This window comes from Podarcis liolepis, assembly GCF_965112155.1.
Source record: "Podarcis liolepis genome assembly, chromosome: 2".
NCBI lineage: Eukaryota > Metazoa > Chordata > Lepidosauria > Squamata > Lacertidae > Podarcis > Podarcis liolepis.
In genome coordinates, this window is record NC_139555.1 from 104154981 (window position 1) to 104171662 (window position 16682).

The window sequence follows — 16682 nt, forward strand, 5'->3', positions numbered from 1 at the left end:
AATAAGTATCTTTGATAGGGCTGCTCATAAATGCTTGAATAGACAATGCAAAAGTTGGGAACTTTTAGCACTCCAGATGTTTGCTAAACTACAACTCCCATCAACCCCCGTAAGCTTGGCCAATGGGCAGGGATGGTGGGAGATGTACTTCAGCAGCATTCTAGTGCAGTGTTTCCCAACCACTGTTCCGCGGCACACTAGTGTGCCGCGAGATGTTGCCTGGTGTGCCGCGGGAAAAATTAAAATATTCGAAAGATTTTTTTTTTTTAAGTCAAATTTTCGATTGGGGCGCCGTCACTAGATGACCCCTGGGGTTCCCTCCCTCCCTCCCGCTCTGCGCCTCCCTCCTCCTCCTCCGGGGAAGCCCTTCCTGGCTCTCGGCCAAGGCTTGGCGGCTGCCACTCACTCACTCGCTCGCCCACCCGTCCCTCCATCCCTGCACCCGGCCTCTCCCCCTCCGTCCCCGGCGCGGGGGCTGCCGGGATCCGTAGTCCCCTCGCCCTTGGGCTCCGCGCCCGCGCGGGGTGCGCGAACTACATTTCCCAGCGTGGCCTGGCGGGCCGGGCGTTTTGTTTGAAGCGCTCTTCTCCCGGCCATGGAATGAGCGCAGCGGCGGCGGCCGGGTGGGCAGGGGCTCTTCCGTGCAGACCCCGCGCAGCCTGCCTGCGCCCCCGCGGAGATCGGGCGGCAGGATGGAGCCCGGGGATCCCCGTGGAGGCGGAGCGGCGGAGGCGGAGGCTGCCCCCCAGGTAGGGCTGCGTCGGGGTTTTTTTATTTTTGCAATGCTGCATCTGCGCCGGAGGGGACGCATCGGACCGCGGGGAGACCCCTTGGCGGGCGTGCAAGGCAATGCATGTGTGCAGGCGTTGCATGGAGTGCAGTGCAATGCAATGGCAACGCGGCGCCCTGCATGCATGCATGCAACTTCCACCGGCGCTCCGGACTTGGCAGGTGAGGGGGGTCCCCAGTGGGCGGCAGAGAGAGCCGGGAGGGCGAAGGGGAGCCGGGGGGGAGCAGCGCTGCTCCCCGAGCCGAGCCCGGGGGGAAACTTCGGTGTCGTTGCGCCGGGTGTTGGAAGCGGAGGCTGGCGGGGGCCCCTCACCTGCAAAACCTGGTCGCCTCTCATATATTTCGTGCATTGCATTCATCGCCCGCTTTCTCCTCCAAGGAGCTCCCGGGGGCGCGTGTGGTTCTCCCCGTGTTATCCTCGCAACAACAGCCCTGCGAGGTGGGTCAGGCGAGTGGCCCAAGGGAGCACCCAGGGATTGTCCTGGCCAGGTGGGGTGATTTGAACCCTGCTCTCTGCCCGGTTTTCGTCCTCATTTAGCCCCCACATGTGCATGACTGTGCATGACTGAGGTTTTCCCCCCTCGTCTTGGCTATGGTGTGAGTCTGTGCTGTTAATTAATGGGGTTCTGCCTTCGGAGAAGATGAGCCAGCCCTCAAGGAGGTTATTATGTAATTTGCTAGCAATTCATGTCCCTCCCGGCGTGACGCTGCGCGCTGACGTCACGGGGCTGTAATGGTGGTGTGCCTCGAGATTTTTTCCATGAAACAAGTGTGCCTTTGCCCAAAAAAGGTTGGGAAACACTGTTCTAGTGGGCATCCATCAGTCTTGGGTTGACGATGGAGGAGTGCACCTTTGGGGGTAAAGAGAGTTACAGCGCCTCCTGTGGCTGTAGAGACCAATACAGAAGACACATGTTGTGTTGCAGGTGAGGCAGATGAAGGTGTCCTTTTGTGCTGATGCAGGTGTGCCATAGCGTTTCTTCTTTCTGCGCTCCCCCCAGCGGTCATTCCTCCTCTGGTCACTGCTGGTCAGCAACATTGTTGTTGATTTCTTAATCAGAGGGCCAAAGATTCCCCACCTTTGGGCCACTGATTTAAGCCTGAGGCTAAAATTCTATGCACACTTACCTGGGAGTAGGCTCACCCTCTGAGTAGATGTATATATGATTGCATAGCAAGGCCCTAATCTTTAGACATACCCACCTGAACACTTTATCCTGCCCTCCTTCCAAGGAGCTCAGTGCAGTGTACAAGATCCTCTCGCCACCCATTAAGCCCTCAACAATGCTGAGACCTAGCTTGGGCTGAGAGATAAGAGACTGGCTCAATATCACCCACTGAGCTTCACGGCTGATGAGTAGGAATTTGAAGCTTAGGCCCTCTGGCCCTGATGTGGAATGTTAACCATTTTGTCAAACAGGCTCCGCATTGATTTGTAGTAACTCAGATGTAACTTGTAATATACAGTATATATTTCCACAAGTGGGAGAGATGGAAAGCAGGCCTCATTCCATCAGTTTAGCTGAAAGTCCAGCTCCTTACCCCTGAACTATGCAAGCTTGTCGTTATAAAAACAATTACTTAAGGATTGCCTGAGTATAATTTTCTCTCCCTATCCCTTTCCCCTTTTGTGTAATAGGGATTTTTTTTTTATTGGTTGTAAGCCTGTGGGCAAGGACTGTCTTGTTTAAGTTGGTTGTATGTGAGCCACTCTGAGAACTTTTTACTGTGTCCAGTTCTGGGCACCACAATTCAAGAAGGACACTGACAAACTGGAACGTGTCCAGAGGAGGGCAACCAAAATGGTCAAAGGCCTGGAAACGATGCCTTAGGAGGAACGGCTAAGGGAGCTGGGCATGTTTAGCCTGGAGAAGAGGAGGTTAAGGGGTGATATGATAGCCATGTTCAAATATATAAAAGGATGTCACATAGAGGAGGGAGAAAGGTTGTTTTCTGCTGCTCCAGAGAAGCGGACACGGAGCAATGGATCCAAACTACAAGAAAGAAGATTCCACCTAAACATTAGGAAGAACTTCCTGACAGTAAGAGCTGTTCGACAGTGGAATTTGCTGCCAAGGAGTGTGGTGGAGTCTCCTACTTTGGAGGTCTTTAAGCAGAGGCTTGACAACCATATGTCAGGAGTGCTCTGATGGTGTTTCCTGCTTGGCAGGGGGTTGGACTCGATGGCCCTTGTGGTCTCTTCCAACTCTATGAACTTTTGTTTTTGTTTTATTTTTGCTAAGGAATAGGGGACAAATGCTCTAAATAAATAAATAGCTGACTCTGCCACAAATTGGCAATGTGCCCCACTCCAGCCCAGGGAAAAAAGAAATGGGGAAAAGTAGATCCTACAAGCCTTCAATCTGCCCATGCCTATTTTATGCCACTAGAATGTTACCATTTTCAAATACACAGTGAATGGCATCTATAATTTTAGTTCACATGTGATTTTATATTTAGCTAATAACCTCTCCAATAAGGTCATTGCAATTTGCTCTTCGAGTATTACGTGTTCACAATATGTACAAATTGCACTTGACTATTAGCTGTGCTAATGAGCCCACTTAGAATAATCTAATCATTAGCTATTTGCATGCCTTAAAAAAATTTATTTCAGCTGCTTTCCTCTTCCTTTCCTTCCCCCTTTCAAACCAAATTTAAAAGATAAAAATGAAGTCACTGCTCCTTTCGACTGGATAATGCAAAATTCTAACATACATTTCCAAGAAAGAAAGCGCGCCAACCAACCAGCCTCAAAATTGACCCACTCAGTTATTTAAACTCATGATAATTTATTGGGTCTCACAGTAAACTCTTATAGAAAAAGGGTTAGGCATTAAGTCCTATGACGTGTTTTTCATTCAATTGCTTCAAAACGTAATAACTACATTTTCACTGTCTGAAAGCTCTCTTGTTCTGGCATCTTAATTGGTGCTCACATTTATCTTTCTGCAAAGGTCCACAGCCCACTCGAATGCATTTTTAAACAGAAGTAAGTCCCCTCTGTACAATTGGAGTTAGTCCCAAACGGCTGTGCACAGGATTGCAGCAAGCTTTCTTCTGTGCCTAAAGAGAAACTACTTGAGAATGTGAGGGTGTCACTCTGAACAGACAGCATAAGGCGGTTCCTGGTGTAAGAAGTCACCAGGCAACAGCCCAGCAGAGAGCCTGCCACCAGCTGGAGAGGCCTTTTGAATTTATAGGTGCATGAATGATCCACCCTGATGTAATGTTAACAGTCTGCAGGATAGTTCTGCTAGGAAACCTATGATAGTTACAAGTATTCAGTTCTTCAAATCTTCTACATTGTTGTTGACTCTTTGTATGGTTGCATTTTTTTATTTGTGAATAGTCTCTTGTGGATTCCCATGGAATATGCTGCCCCCCCCCCATTTGATTCCTTTAATGAGTATTTTGAAAGGTATTTTTAAAATGTGGGGTTTCTGGTTTAGAAAAAAATCAAAGACAGAAAAAGAAGACTTTCCTTACCAGCATATTTATTTTAATTTTTCTCATGTTTTTTTTTTTGTGGTGTATCAACTGCAGTCCACCTATGCCTCGGAAGATGTGAAACAATGACTAGAATGTGGATTTTGTGCAAATTTCCTGTGTCAGCAGTGTATCTAGTTTCTTGGCTGGTGAACTGGGCTGGTTTGGCTTCTTTAAAAGTTGATGCTGTTTTCTAGCAACACCACTGATTGCCTGAAAAGAACAATAGAATGTGGGTTCTGTAGAAATATTGCAGTTTAACGCATCATTCCCATCTTACTTACCGTATTTTTCGTCCTATAGGGCGCACCGGCCCATAGGCCGCACCTCGTTTTTTTAGGGGGGAAATGAATTTTAAAAAATTATTCCCCCCCCCCGCGCCCTGGCTGCCACCCCAAGCCTTGCGCTCACCTGCCCGAAGCACGGGGCACCCTCCGGAGGGCTCCCCGTGCTTCGGGCGTCAGGCTGCTGGCCCAAGCCTCGCGCACCCGGCGGGACCTCCTGCCGGGCGCGCAAGGCTTGCAGACACCCGCGGGGGCTGCAGGCTGCTGCCCGCAAGCCTTGTGAGCCCGCGGGAACTCCCTCCGGGCTTGCAAGGCTTGCGGATAGCTTCCTGAAGCCTGGAGAGCAAGAGGGGTCGGTGCGCACCGATGCCTCTCGCTCTCCAGGCTTCAGCGAAAGCCTGCATTCGCCCCATAGGACGCACACACATTTCCCCTTCATTTTTGGAGGGGGAAAAGTGCGTCCTATTGGGCAAAAAATACATTGTAATGTTGTCCTTGGAAGTAGACAATCCAAAATGTTTTTCTGGAACAGGGTTTATTGCCTGGAACAGGTAGTTTATGGGTGTGAGGGTGTTAATAAAAGTATAATACAGAGGCAGTTTCAGTTTTGAAATATGTATCATGCTGTCATTCTCAAGTGTAAACCACTCTGATCTTCAGATGAAGGGCAGTACTGTACAGAATTCTCATTAATAATAATACTAAAATGTCTCTAACACATCCAGCTGTTTTACCAAGGGGTTGTTGGGTCTGGTTTTGTTCCGTTCCAACTTTTGGCTTGTACCCTGCCCCATACAAAGAGCCTGCTGGATCAGACCAAAGGCCCTTCTTCTTCCAACACCCTGTTCTTACACTGACTAACCGGTTGTCTATGGGGAAACCCACAGCAGGACACAAGCACCTTCTCCCACAGCAAATGGTGTTCAGAAGATGTATGTTGCCTCTGACTCTGGAGTCTACAGCTACTGATGACCATATCTCATTTATCTAATCCCTTTAAGACACTCAAGTTTGTGGCCATCACTACATCTTGTGGTAACCAACGGTGAAGAAATATGTGGCCTTTAGTCTGTTCTGAATCTCTCATAAATCACCCATTCACACACACATATATATAACCTACTTAAATACATGGAACCCCCCCCCCCACCACTGCAAGGGTCCTTTAATAGCGGACACAGGCAAGCTTCATCAGTGGAAGAAATTTCTGATACAGTGGTACCTCAGGTTAAGTACTTAATTCGTTCCGGAGGGCCATACTTAACCTGAAACTGTTCTTAACCTGAAGCACCACTTTGGCTAATGGGGCCTCCTGCTGCCGCCGCGCCACCAGAACACAATTTCTGTTCTTATCCTGAAGTGAAGTTCTTAACCTGAAGCACTATTTCTGGGTTAGCAGAGTCTGTAACCTGAAGCATCTGTAACCTGAGGTACCACTGTACTTCAAAGGCTTTCAGGCAGCCACTGTGGTGCAGTGGTTACTAGACCAGGGCTTGGAAGACCAGGATTCAAATCCCTTTTCTCAGCGATGACCTTGGGCCAGTCACCATCTCTCAACTTAAACTACCTCAAGGGTTGCTGTGAGGATGATGATGATGATGATAATTATTATTAATAATTTATTTATTTATATTATTATTTATATTAATTATTTATTTAAAATGGGGAGGGGAAAGAATCATGTACTCTAGCTTGTGCTCCTTGGGAGTAAAGGAGGGATATAAATGTGATAAATAAACAAGGCTTAACAGTTAACTAGTTCCTAGCCAGGTGGGTGGAATGAAACGCACCCCCTTCCCTCCCTAAGACATTTGACAGGCAATCCCTGAGCTTAATGAAGCTGCTACCAACGTCACCCATGAAGCGCACGGATTGACGCAACGAGCCGTCCATCAATCGGCAGGGCCCGCCTCGGCCTTATAGGCCGAGTCTAGCCAATGGGCGCGAGCGTTCACAACTCATGGCGGAAGTGAGGCACGAAGCAGCGTCGCGGAAGGCCCCCCCCCCCCGCCCGGTGCTGCTTTCTCGTTGCTAGGCGGCGACGGCGGCGAACGAGGCTGGCATAGGGCGCGCCGCGTAAGGTTACGCTGAGACTCGCGCAGGGTTGAGGGCACATCCAAGATGGCGGCGGCAACGGGGCCACTGCGGGGTCTGGTGCGCTGCTCGCAGCTGGTGGCGGCCGGGCGCTTTGCCGGACTTCCGCGGCGGCGGTTCCACGGCTCTGCGGTTGCCGCTGCTCAGGTACGGGCGCTCGTGAGGGAGCGGGGACTGAGGCGACCTTCGGGGCAAGGTTATAGCGGAGCAGTTGCTGCTGCAGCAAAGCAGAGGTCGCTTCCCTTTCTGTAGCCGGACAGAATTATTATATTTGTTTATACGTCGCCTTCCCGCCGCCCAACTCTCTGCTTTAGCGCTTGAAAGGGAAGGTCCTCTTTCTCCCGGGGGCTCCTTGGCATCCCAGCCGTGAAAGGCAGAAAAAGGACACTCTGCACCTGCTCAGAGACACTGTTGCCCCTTTTACGACTGCACGTCCTCTTCTTCCCAACCCCGGTAAATACTATTGAAGTTACTGGCAAAAGCCTAACATCTGGCGTATCCTCACATCCTTCCTCTTTATTGCAGTCATTATAATTATAATTATAATTATAATTATTTATTATTTCTATACACACTCAGAGTGGCTGGGTTTCCCCAGCCACTCTGAGCGGCTCCCAACAAACATGATAAAGCATCAAACATTAAAAACTTCCCTAAACAGGGCTGTCTTCAGATGTCAAAAGTCAGATAGTTGTTTATTTCCTTGACAGCTGGTGGGAGGGCGTTCCACAGGACGGGCGCCACTACTGAGAAGGCCCTCTGCCTGCTTTATTATCGTTATTGTATTTATTTATAATGGCGGCTTAGCGTAAAATTAGAAACAGTTTACATTTAAATATAAGCCAGGGAGTGGGAGGAATAATTAAAAGAAACAGTTAAAGGCCAGTACAATAGATACATTGATATGTGCACTCGTGTACAAATTCAGTCTTCTCCGATCTCGTAACCATGTTTGTTTAGCGTGCAAAAATGTTAACATGTCTCAAAGGGCAAAACAACCCATCAGTTAGCCTTCAGCTTGAATTTCCTGAAGCTAGTCATGCAGCTGTCACAAAGCGAGCACCCAGATCCATGCTCCGATTAATCGATTGCTAAGAGTTCATTGACGGGTGAGGGCTCTTGAGAGCAGTCACTGCCAGTGAAAGTAGACAATACTGAGCAAGCACCAGCAGGCAGAATAGGCCTGCTGGCATCACTCCGGAGGCAAAGACCAGGAGATCCCTCGGGCGCTGGACATTTCTGCACCATCAAACCAACATCCTATGTGGTGCAGCAGAGGTTTTCTTTACAAATTTCAGTTAAGCATTGCTACTGCTGACATGGGCATGGGCTGAAATTTGTAAAGAAACAAAGTTTTACAACAGTCTTCCTTGATCTATAAGGGATGACTTTGATTTGATATTTAAATCGCTTACTGATCTCTTTTTGCTGACAGCTTAGCCAAAGGAAATCTACCTGTTTAGAATTGTCCTTTAGAGTTGACTTAATGTCAACAGGTATCTCATCTCCAGGAACTGCTGTCAGGATCTAGCCTGGAGCTCACAAATATGCTGTGTCTCTTGGGAACACCCTAGTCAGACAAAAGGGAGTTCCACAGAAAATATGAATGTGACCCTAACCCTAACCTTTCCCACTCCTTTCGTGAGATCGTAGGTTAGCCCAATACATTCATTTGCTTTCAGCCATGGAAGTTTCCAACCAACTTTCCTCCTTGATTATGGTGGGATTACTCTAAAGCAATTTTTAAAAAAAATAATAATTCATATCCTACCTTTCTTCCAAAAAGCTCAAGGTTCCTAATAACAAAAAGAAATGGTTTGTGGATTGTGACCTAAATATGTCTTCTCATTAATAGGTGACTGTCCGTGATGCTTTAAATCAGGCCCTGGATGAGGAGTTAGAGAGGGATGAGAAGGTTTTCCTGCTGGGGGAGGAAGTTGCCCAGTATGATGGGGCATACAAGGTAAGAAGATGATGCAGTAATTAGGGCAGCATAATCAGTGCATTTCTTAAAAAGTTATAAATAGCAATACCACAACCCTCTTTTTTAAACCTACAGATTAGCAGAGGACTTTGGAAGAAATATGGTGATAAGAGGATAATAGATACTCCTATATCAGAGGTATGAATTCATAATACATTTTAATTTTTTCTATTTTAGTATTTAATCCAAAAAAGTGCAATAAGTCGTCTAGTTTTCCCGAAGTATATTTTCAGATAGTTTATGATTTAAATTTTAGTTTTCGTCACACTTTGTTCTTCCTTCCCCCCCAGATGGGCTTTACTGGAATTGCTGTAGGAGCTGCCATGGTATGTACCTTCCATATGTGTATTTAAAAAAAAGCATCTTAAATACAAAATAGTGCCATTAATTCACCGTTTAAAAAGCAACTTGGGAATGGCTATTAACATAGCTACTTTGTCTTCACAGGCTGGCTTGAGACCTGTTTGTGAATTCATGACCTTCAACTTCTCAATGCAAGCTATTGATCAGATTATAAACTCAGCTGCCAAAACCTACTACATGTCTTCAGGTTTGGTACCTGTCCCTATTGTCTTCAGGGGCCCAAACGGAGCCTCGGCAGGTGTTGCAGCCCAGCATTCCCAGTGTTTTGCGTCCTGGTATGGGCACTGCCCTGGACTGAAAGTAGTCAGCCCCTGGAATTCGGAGGATGCAAAAGGTCTCCTTAAAGCCGCAATCCGGGATAATAATCCAGGTAAATGAAGCCAAGATATCTTTGTGGGTGTAATGCTAAAGTGTTAGCTTATTGGGTTATTACCCGCATTAAACATTTTATGCAGGGCACTGGGTGCCTGAAACAAATCTAATTTGTGGCATCTGCATCATGTTGAGCGTCCGAGATTTAGCTGGGGTAGTGCGCAGTCCTTCATGGGTATCCTTTCAGATACTAGATTAAGGAAACATTTTTGCTTTTTGGATGATTTCCTTTTAAGACGCGGGTTGTTCTTAGCTATAAAGTTGTGTGTTTTGCCTTGGAAACCATTATGGCTACAATGTTGTGTACAAAGGTAGCAAATGAACAAAATATTTCCTCCCTTTTAGAAGAATTGTTCTTCTATTAGTGTTCCTTCAAGTCAAGCTAGTGTTCAGCTTGAGCTGAAGTGTAAGCTGCAGATGTTGCATTTGGAAACAAATCTTCAGCTCTCTCCTCCCCCTTCCCAAAAAAATAATATTGTCATGACCAAGATCTAAAGAGTTGTGCAGCAAGTTCCATGGTAACTCTAGAAGTACCTTTCATAAACAGAGGTCTCCCATGGAGCATATCAAACTACTTTAGAAACTTCCTTCCAGTAGCACCTTAAAGACCAACTAAGTTAGTTCTTGGTATGAGCTTTCGTGTGCATGCACACTTCTTCAGATACTCTGAAACAGAAGTTGCCAGATCCTTCTATATAGTGAGAAGGTGGGGAGGGGTATTACTCAGAAGGGTGGTGGGAATGGGTGATTGGCAGATAGCTGAGATGAGCTGAAACTTACTTTAGAAACTGTGGGGAGTTAAACTTAGATCAGGCTCATGTGTGCTGCTGACGTAAGCCTCATCAGTTCTTTGGATCTCAGCCAGTTTATCGTTGTGCAGGCCAGAACATACCAAAATAGCGTACATTCATTTAAATGCTATGTTTTCAGTTTGGGCAGAATTATGATTTCATAGCAATAGTGGAGGGAAGGGACTTCAAAGGACTTTGCATGGGTACAACACCCTTAGAGGTGATTGTAGAGCAATCCTAGCCCTGCCAGGAGAGCACCAGGACAGAACACAGTGGTCATAACTGAAGCTCTGACACTTAACACTAGCCAAGGCAGGGGTGGTTCTGGTGTTGTGTTTACATATTTGGGTTTGGTTTTTTACTGTGCCAGCTCTGGAGTTGGACCAGCATAGGATCCAGTGGGTCCGTGGTTGGCCCAGCTCTGCCTCTGAAATTGAGGGCTTCCTTTGGCTACTACCTAAAGGCACAGCACTAGTGATAGCGCTTCCCTTCACTGGGCTTTCCATGACTGTAGTGGGGGCCTCCGCAGCAGCAGGGCCCGCACATTGGAGGCCATCGGACTGGGATGTCCATTGGATCCCAGTCCCCTCCAGCAGTGCGGCTCATGGATTAGGACTTCAGGTACAGGAGGTTAGATTCCAATATAGAAAGGTGAAGAAAGCTGTCTGGTGACATAGGCATTCCCATCTACTAATCTAGTGCTGCTCTGGCTTTAAACTTGGAGCAGCTGCTCCCTCAACATTTTTGAAGCATTCTACTTTATCCCATGGATAAAGCACGGGTGACGCTGTGGGTTAAACCACAGAGCCTAGGACTTGCCAATCAGAAGGTCGGCGGTTCAAATCCCCACAAAGGGGTGAGCTCCCGTTGCTCGGTCCCTGCTCCTGCCAACCTAGCAGTTCGAAAGCACGTCAAAGTGCAAGTAGATAAATAGGTACCGCTCCGGCAGGAAGGTAAACGGCGTTTCCGTGTGCTGCTCTGGTTCGCCAGAAGCGGCTTAGTCATGCTGGCCACATGACCCGGAAGCTGTACGCCGGCTCCCTTGGCCAATAAAGCGAGATGAGCGCCGCAACCACAGAGTCGGTCACGACGGGACCTAATGGTCAGGGGTCCCTTTACCTTTTAACTTTACCCCAAAGGGTTAAAAACAAATAAAAATGGATGAGCTCAAAGTACTAAGAACTACAGAATTTTATATCCTTTGCTCATTTGGCCAGCTTCAATTTGGAAGAATGCTTTGCTTGGCTTGTTTTTTTTTGTTTTTTTTGGAAAGCCCTATTTGAACTAGATGAGCTACTTCCTCCTCTGAAAGAAAAGTCAGATCCCAGTTCTTTTTTTCTCACCTAAATTTGTGGCTGTTCATGCTATCAATTCATGCTTATATCAGCTGATATGGGCCAGATGACTGCATAAAGTTGGTACAGTACTGGAGAGTGAGCTGGATCATTTTCCCATGCACACATCCTTAACTTCCACTTGAATATTTCAGATTGGTGTCTGCTGCATAATGGATGATGTCAAAATACTTGCATAGCTTAGGCATCCTCAGGACTTTGGATCCTGTGTGCCTCGCCACCACAGGCCACATTTCTGGCATCAGCACAGGCTGCTTAAGCCAGGACAAGTTCTCCCTTGGCATGCTGTACCTGCTGGATCAAGACACAATCCCTTCTCCATAGTACCAAACTTGGAATGTGGGGGTGTTCTCTTCTGACATGTCCTAGGAGTCTTTGACCACAAAAGTAATGATTGTGGCTCACCAGAGATTTGGAGGAATGCATCGTATAGTTCACATGTACCTATTTTTAAAATTGCCTTTCTAGTTGTAATGTTGGAAAACGAGTTGATGTACGGTGTCTCCTTTGAATTGTCGGAGGAAGTCCTATCAAAGGACTTTGTTGTTCCTATCGGAAAGGCGAAGGTAGAAAAGCAAGGTAAGCAAAACTAGCTGTTTTTACTGAACAAGGCAAGAACCTGCTGTGTTCTTTTACTGTATCTATCAGAGAAACACTGTGCTTTCTTCTTAAAATGTGTTTTTTGCTTGCAGCACAACCCTTTTATGTGCAAAGCTACCCAGCATTCTTCCCACCCCAGATGCATATCCATTAATTCCATATATATATATATATATATATATATATATATATATAGTGATACCTCGCAAGACGAAAAGAATCCGTTCTGTGATTCTCTTCGTCTAGCGGTTTTTTCGTCTTGTGAAGCAAGCCCATTGACGGATTAGTGGATTAGCGCTATTAGCGGCTTTTAGCGGCTTATCTGCTGATCGGATCAGTTGATAAGCGGTTTAGCAGCTTAGAAAAAGGGGGGAGGGGGGGTAAAACCCCAGGAACTCGCAAGGCATTGTCATCTTGCGAAGCAAGCCCATAGGAAATTCGTTTTGCAAAGCACCTCCAAAACGGAAAACCCTTTCGTCTAGCGGGTTTTCCGTCTTGCGAGGCATTCGTCTTGCGGGGCACCACTGTATATGAATGAAATTACCAGTTCTTCTCTGTGAAAGTGTTTGTTTCTCTATGCATTGGGATTCAGTGAGAATGCCTTTTTTGTTTTCTCACTACCCAAAAGACCATCCAGAAGTTGAGTTGGCTTTAGAAGAGATTATGCCTTTTTTTGAGGGGACGGTGGTGAAGCTCTTCCTTGACTATAGCACTGTGGGATGATCAGTCACATCACATTGTAAGCCCAACCCTCTTTGCCCAGCAGCTTTCTCTGGATTTGTGAGGCACATGCAAATTCCATGGTTTGGAGATTTGTTTGCCACAGGTGGCCTGTCAGTGTCTGAATTCCTTCTGTCTTTCATTGCCGTTCTCCCCGCTCCTTTTATTTTAGAAGGTTCAATAATCACAGAGGGGCAAATATTTCTTTTGCCTAGTAAACTAGCTTTTTTGAATTCTACTTTTCCTTGCTCTCAATAAGTACACAAGTGCTTGGATAACTCAAGTTTAACAGTAATAAAAAGCACTGTGTTCTGACCTTACTTGGCACTAATATGAATGAGGGTGTTTTCAGTGGAGACTCCACTATTGTGGAACACAATTCTACAGGGCATCAGGCGGGGTATCTGCCCTTGTAGGTTTTAAAAAGGCCCCAAAAGACACAACTCTTTACTGCAGTCTTTACTAATTCATGGGATGAGTTGCATAATTACTGTTTTGACCTGGTTTGGATGATTTTTTATATCTTGCTGGAATAAGGTTTTTAATGTGCATTATTGCATGCTGAAAAATGGCTGTAATCATTTACCATTCTATAAAGGATCATAAACTGTTTGGTTTAAGAGGTTAAAAGAAGTTGACCGGGTGGCGACTGCTAGATAATCTTCTCTTCTTAAGAATATGTCTGCATGCTAAAGTTAACGACGTTGTAATTCTCAATCCTCACCAGCCTGTGTGTTTCAGGAACCCACATTACCATAGTGTCTCATTCACGACCCGTCAGCCACTGTCTGGAAGCAGCTGCTGTCCTTGCTAAAGACGGGGTGGACTGTGAGGTATGTGTGTGTGTTGTCGTTCCATGAGATTACAATCCACATTGAAGAAACTCTCTTAAGCTAACGAAGTTGTGGCATCACAGTGTTCTGTAAGCTACTTAATACAGATCGGTTCCACTGTTTTCTTGGCAGTTCTCTTCAGTGAACTTTGCAGAGCTGGGGCAAGTTAGCTACAGGCAGCAGAAGGGAGCAATTGCTTGAATTTCAATTCATCTTGCATAAGTTGGAGAAGGGTTGTGTCAAATCCAAACTTTGCACTGAGAAGCTGAACTATCTGATATGTATAAATTACAGTAGTGCCTCGCAAGACGAAAATAATCTGTTCCGCGAGTCTCTTCGTCTAGCGGTTTTTTCGTCTTGCAAAGCAACCCTATTAGCGGATTAGCGGCTATTAAAGGCTTAGCGGCTTAGAAAAGGGGGGGGGAAGCGGGGAAAAAATCGGAACACTCGCAAGACGTTTTCGTCTTGCGAAGCAAGCCCATAGGAAAATTCGTCTTGCGAAGCAGCTCAAAAACGGAAAACCCTTTCGTCTAGCGGGTTTTCTGTCTTGCGAGGCATTCGTCTTGCGGGGCACCACTGTATACTAATTCACTATATGAAGCTGCCTTATCCCAAGTCAGTTGTTGTCTGCTATGACCTCCACCAGCTATCTAAGAACTCAGGTCTATTCTTGGTCCTACAGACCTACCCTACTTGATTAAACGTTAAAATTGGGGCCCCGTTTTAATCTGGTAATACATCTTTTTAAAAGTTATTTTTCCACATACCGTATTTTTCCACATACCTATAGGGCGCACCTAGTTTTTTGGGGGGGGGGAAATAAAGGGGGGGGGAATTATTTCCCACCCCAGGCGCGGGGCTGGGACGGGGGAAGCCCCCAGAACAGGCTGCTATCCGCAAGCCTTCCCCCACCAGCCCCGACAAGCTCTGGGAGTATTCCTCAACTCCCGCAGAAGCCACACGCTCTTTAAAGGGGCTGCGCGGCTTCTATTGGCTTTTCTAGGAGATGGGGGAATTCCCCCACCTCCCGCAGAAGCCCCACGCTCTTTAAAGGGGCTGTGCACCGACCCCTCACGCTCTCCAGGCTTCAGCGAAAGCCTGCATTCGCCCCATAGTTCGCACACACATTTCCCCTTCATTTTTGGAGGGGGAAAAGTGCGTCCTATAGGGCGGAAAATACAGTAGGTCCTTATTAAAAACTGCAGATCACAGGTGCTGTTTTAAGGGGGATGAGGGTCCCCTATGTGCAAATATGTACGGATTTAATCAACCAGTTGACTTACGTGGTGTCCAAGATTTGAGAATACCAGTTGATAGGAATGGCAAATACAAATGTCCCGATTGGCCACTGTGAGAACAGGATGCTGGACTAGACAGGCCTTCGGCTTGATCCATCAGGGCTTTTGTTACTAGACAGGAGACGGCTCAGTTATTATGCTTGTTGATTTTTCATAACTTGTTTTCTGCTCCGACTAGGCTGAAGTTAATCAGAAATGATCTAAAGCCTGCTCTAACCTCTCTCCAGGTGATAAACCTCCGCACCATTAGGCCAATGGATATCGAAGCTATTGAATCCAGTGTCATGAAGACAAATAATCTTGTAACAGTGGAAGGTGGCTGGCCCCAGTTTGGGGTAGGAGCTGAAATTTGTGCCAGGATTATGGAAGGTATTTGGAATTATCTTGTGTCTGACCTTCTTAAATTACGTTGCTATTTTCTTGAGAAGCTAGAAATTAGATCAGCAGTGGGGAACCTCTAGTCTTCCAGGTGGGGCTGGACTACATCACCCATTATCCGTGACCACTCTTCATGCTGACGGAGGCTAGTGGCAAGTTCGAGGGCCACAGGCTCCCTGTCCCAAGTTTAGGTCCTTGAATTGAATTTGCTCCATCCCATTTGTAGTAGCAGCCTTCTCTCCCACTTAAAAAGGAAAATGTATTCTTAGAGTAGCGGGTCATCAATGAGCCCACGGCTTTATAAAACCCTACTGTACAAACCCAATGCAGTTTATTGCATTATAGATTGCAGGTAGGCTATTCCACAAACCGCATGGAATAAGCATCTTCTGTTCTTCTCCCTACAACTTTCAATGTGCCACCTTGCACTGCTTGGAGGAAAAATGAAACAAACCTACATGATCTTTGAGCTTGCTGCGCCCTTTACCTGCTGCTGAAATGCAAGAATAGGTAGTTTTTCTTAGGCAGGGACTTGGGTAGGTACTTTGGGGTTCACGGTCTCCTCATAGCCCTTTTTCTAAGCTAGAGGCAGTTATCAGTGTGGGCTGTAACCTGTCTCACCCCAGCCACTGACTATGCTGCCCGCCCACCACATCTTAGTTTGTACTGACTGAGATTTCTTCAGCTTTTGAGAGATGAACCTTTCTGCTTTCAGGTCCTGCTTTCAACCACCTTGACGCACCCGTCGTGCGTGTCACCGGGGCCGACGTTCCCATGCCTTACGCAAAGATCTTGGAGGAGAACTGCATACCTCAAGTAAAAGACATAATTCTTGCAGTGAAGAAAACGCTAAATATCTAGTTCTGTGTATGCTGTGTGTGGATGTTCTTCTGGAGTTAAAAAAGTTTGTGGAATGTATATTGCAAGCGACTGTATACATAGCTGGCCTTGTATAGGATATAGGCCTCTGGCAGGGGAAGAGCAATAGCTACGTTGTCTGTTGCAAGGCATGTACTCCCTTTCCCAAGGGAGATGTAGATGGCCTAAAATTGTAATAATTGTAATTCTCTAAAGAACTCTCGTTGCAAGATGAAGTGTTCTGTTTATCATTGTACATGGTGATCAGGCTTGCTCTGATTAGCAGCTCTAGTGTCCGAGGAACAGTCTCTTGCTGCTCCTGCTCGTTTTGTAACCTACAAGGCTTGGAAATAAAAGTACATTAACAAAAATGGGAGAGGAAAGTACTTTTTCTGGTGTGAAATAGTCCAAAATGGAAGCAGCCTGTGACGAAACATTTGATGCAGGCTGAATTGTCTCCTTTCAGAAATTAGT

At 46.5% G+C, this 16682-nt stretch overlaps 1 protein-coding gene across 1 annotated transcript; it reads left to right on the plus strand.

Moving 5' to 3' along the window:
* The first annotated feature begins 6588 nt into the window (after positions 1-6588).
* On the plus strand, positions 6589-16579 carry PDHB (pyruvate dehydrogenase E1 subunit beta). The gene is made up of 9 exons (XM_083493104.1): positions 6589-6803; positions 8512-8619; positions 8716-8778; positions 8931-8966; positions 9088-9373; positions 11990-12100; positions 13583-13674; positions 15200-15341; positions 16066-16579. Exons 1-9 carry the CDS (start codon positions 6684-6686, stop codon positions 16209-16211), a joined length of 1104 nt encoding a protein of 367 aa, XP_083349230.1. The 5' UTR covers positions 6589-6683; the 3' UTR covers positions 16212-16579.
* The last annotated feature ends 103 nt before the right edge of the window (positions 16580-16682 follow it).

What these genes read in the sequence shown, in the direction of transcription:
- PDHB (XM_083493104.1), top strand. Translation starts at nt 6,684, where the DNA reads ATGGCGGCGGCAACGGGGCCACTGCGGGGTCTGGTGCGCTGCTCGCAG. An exon ending in AATCCGGGATAATAATCCAG is followed by an intron (nt 9,374 to 11,989) that starts GTAAATGAAGCC and finishes TTGCCTTTCTAG; the next exon opens with TTGTAATGTTGGAAAACGAG. An exon ending in TTGTGCCAGGATTATGGAAG is followed by an intron (nt 15,342 to 16,065) that starts GTATTTGGAATT and finishes TTCTGCTTTCAG; the next exon opens with GTCCTGCTTTCAACCACCTT.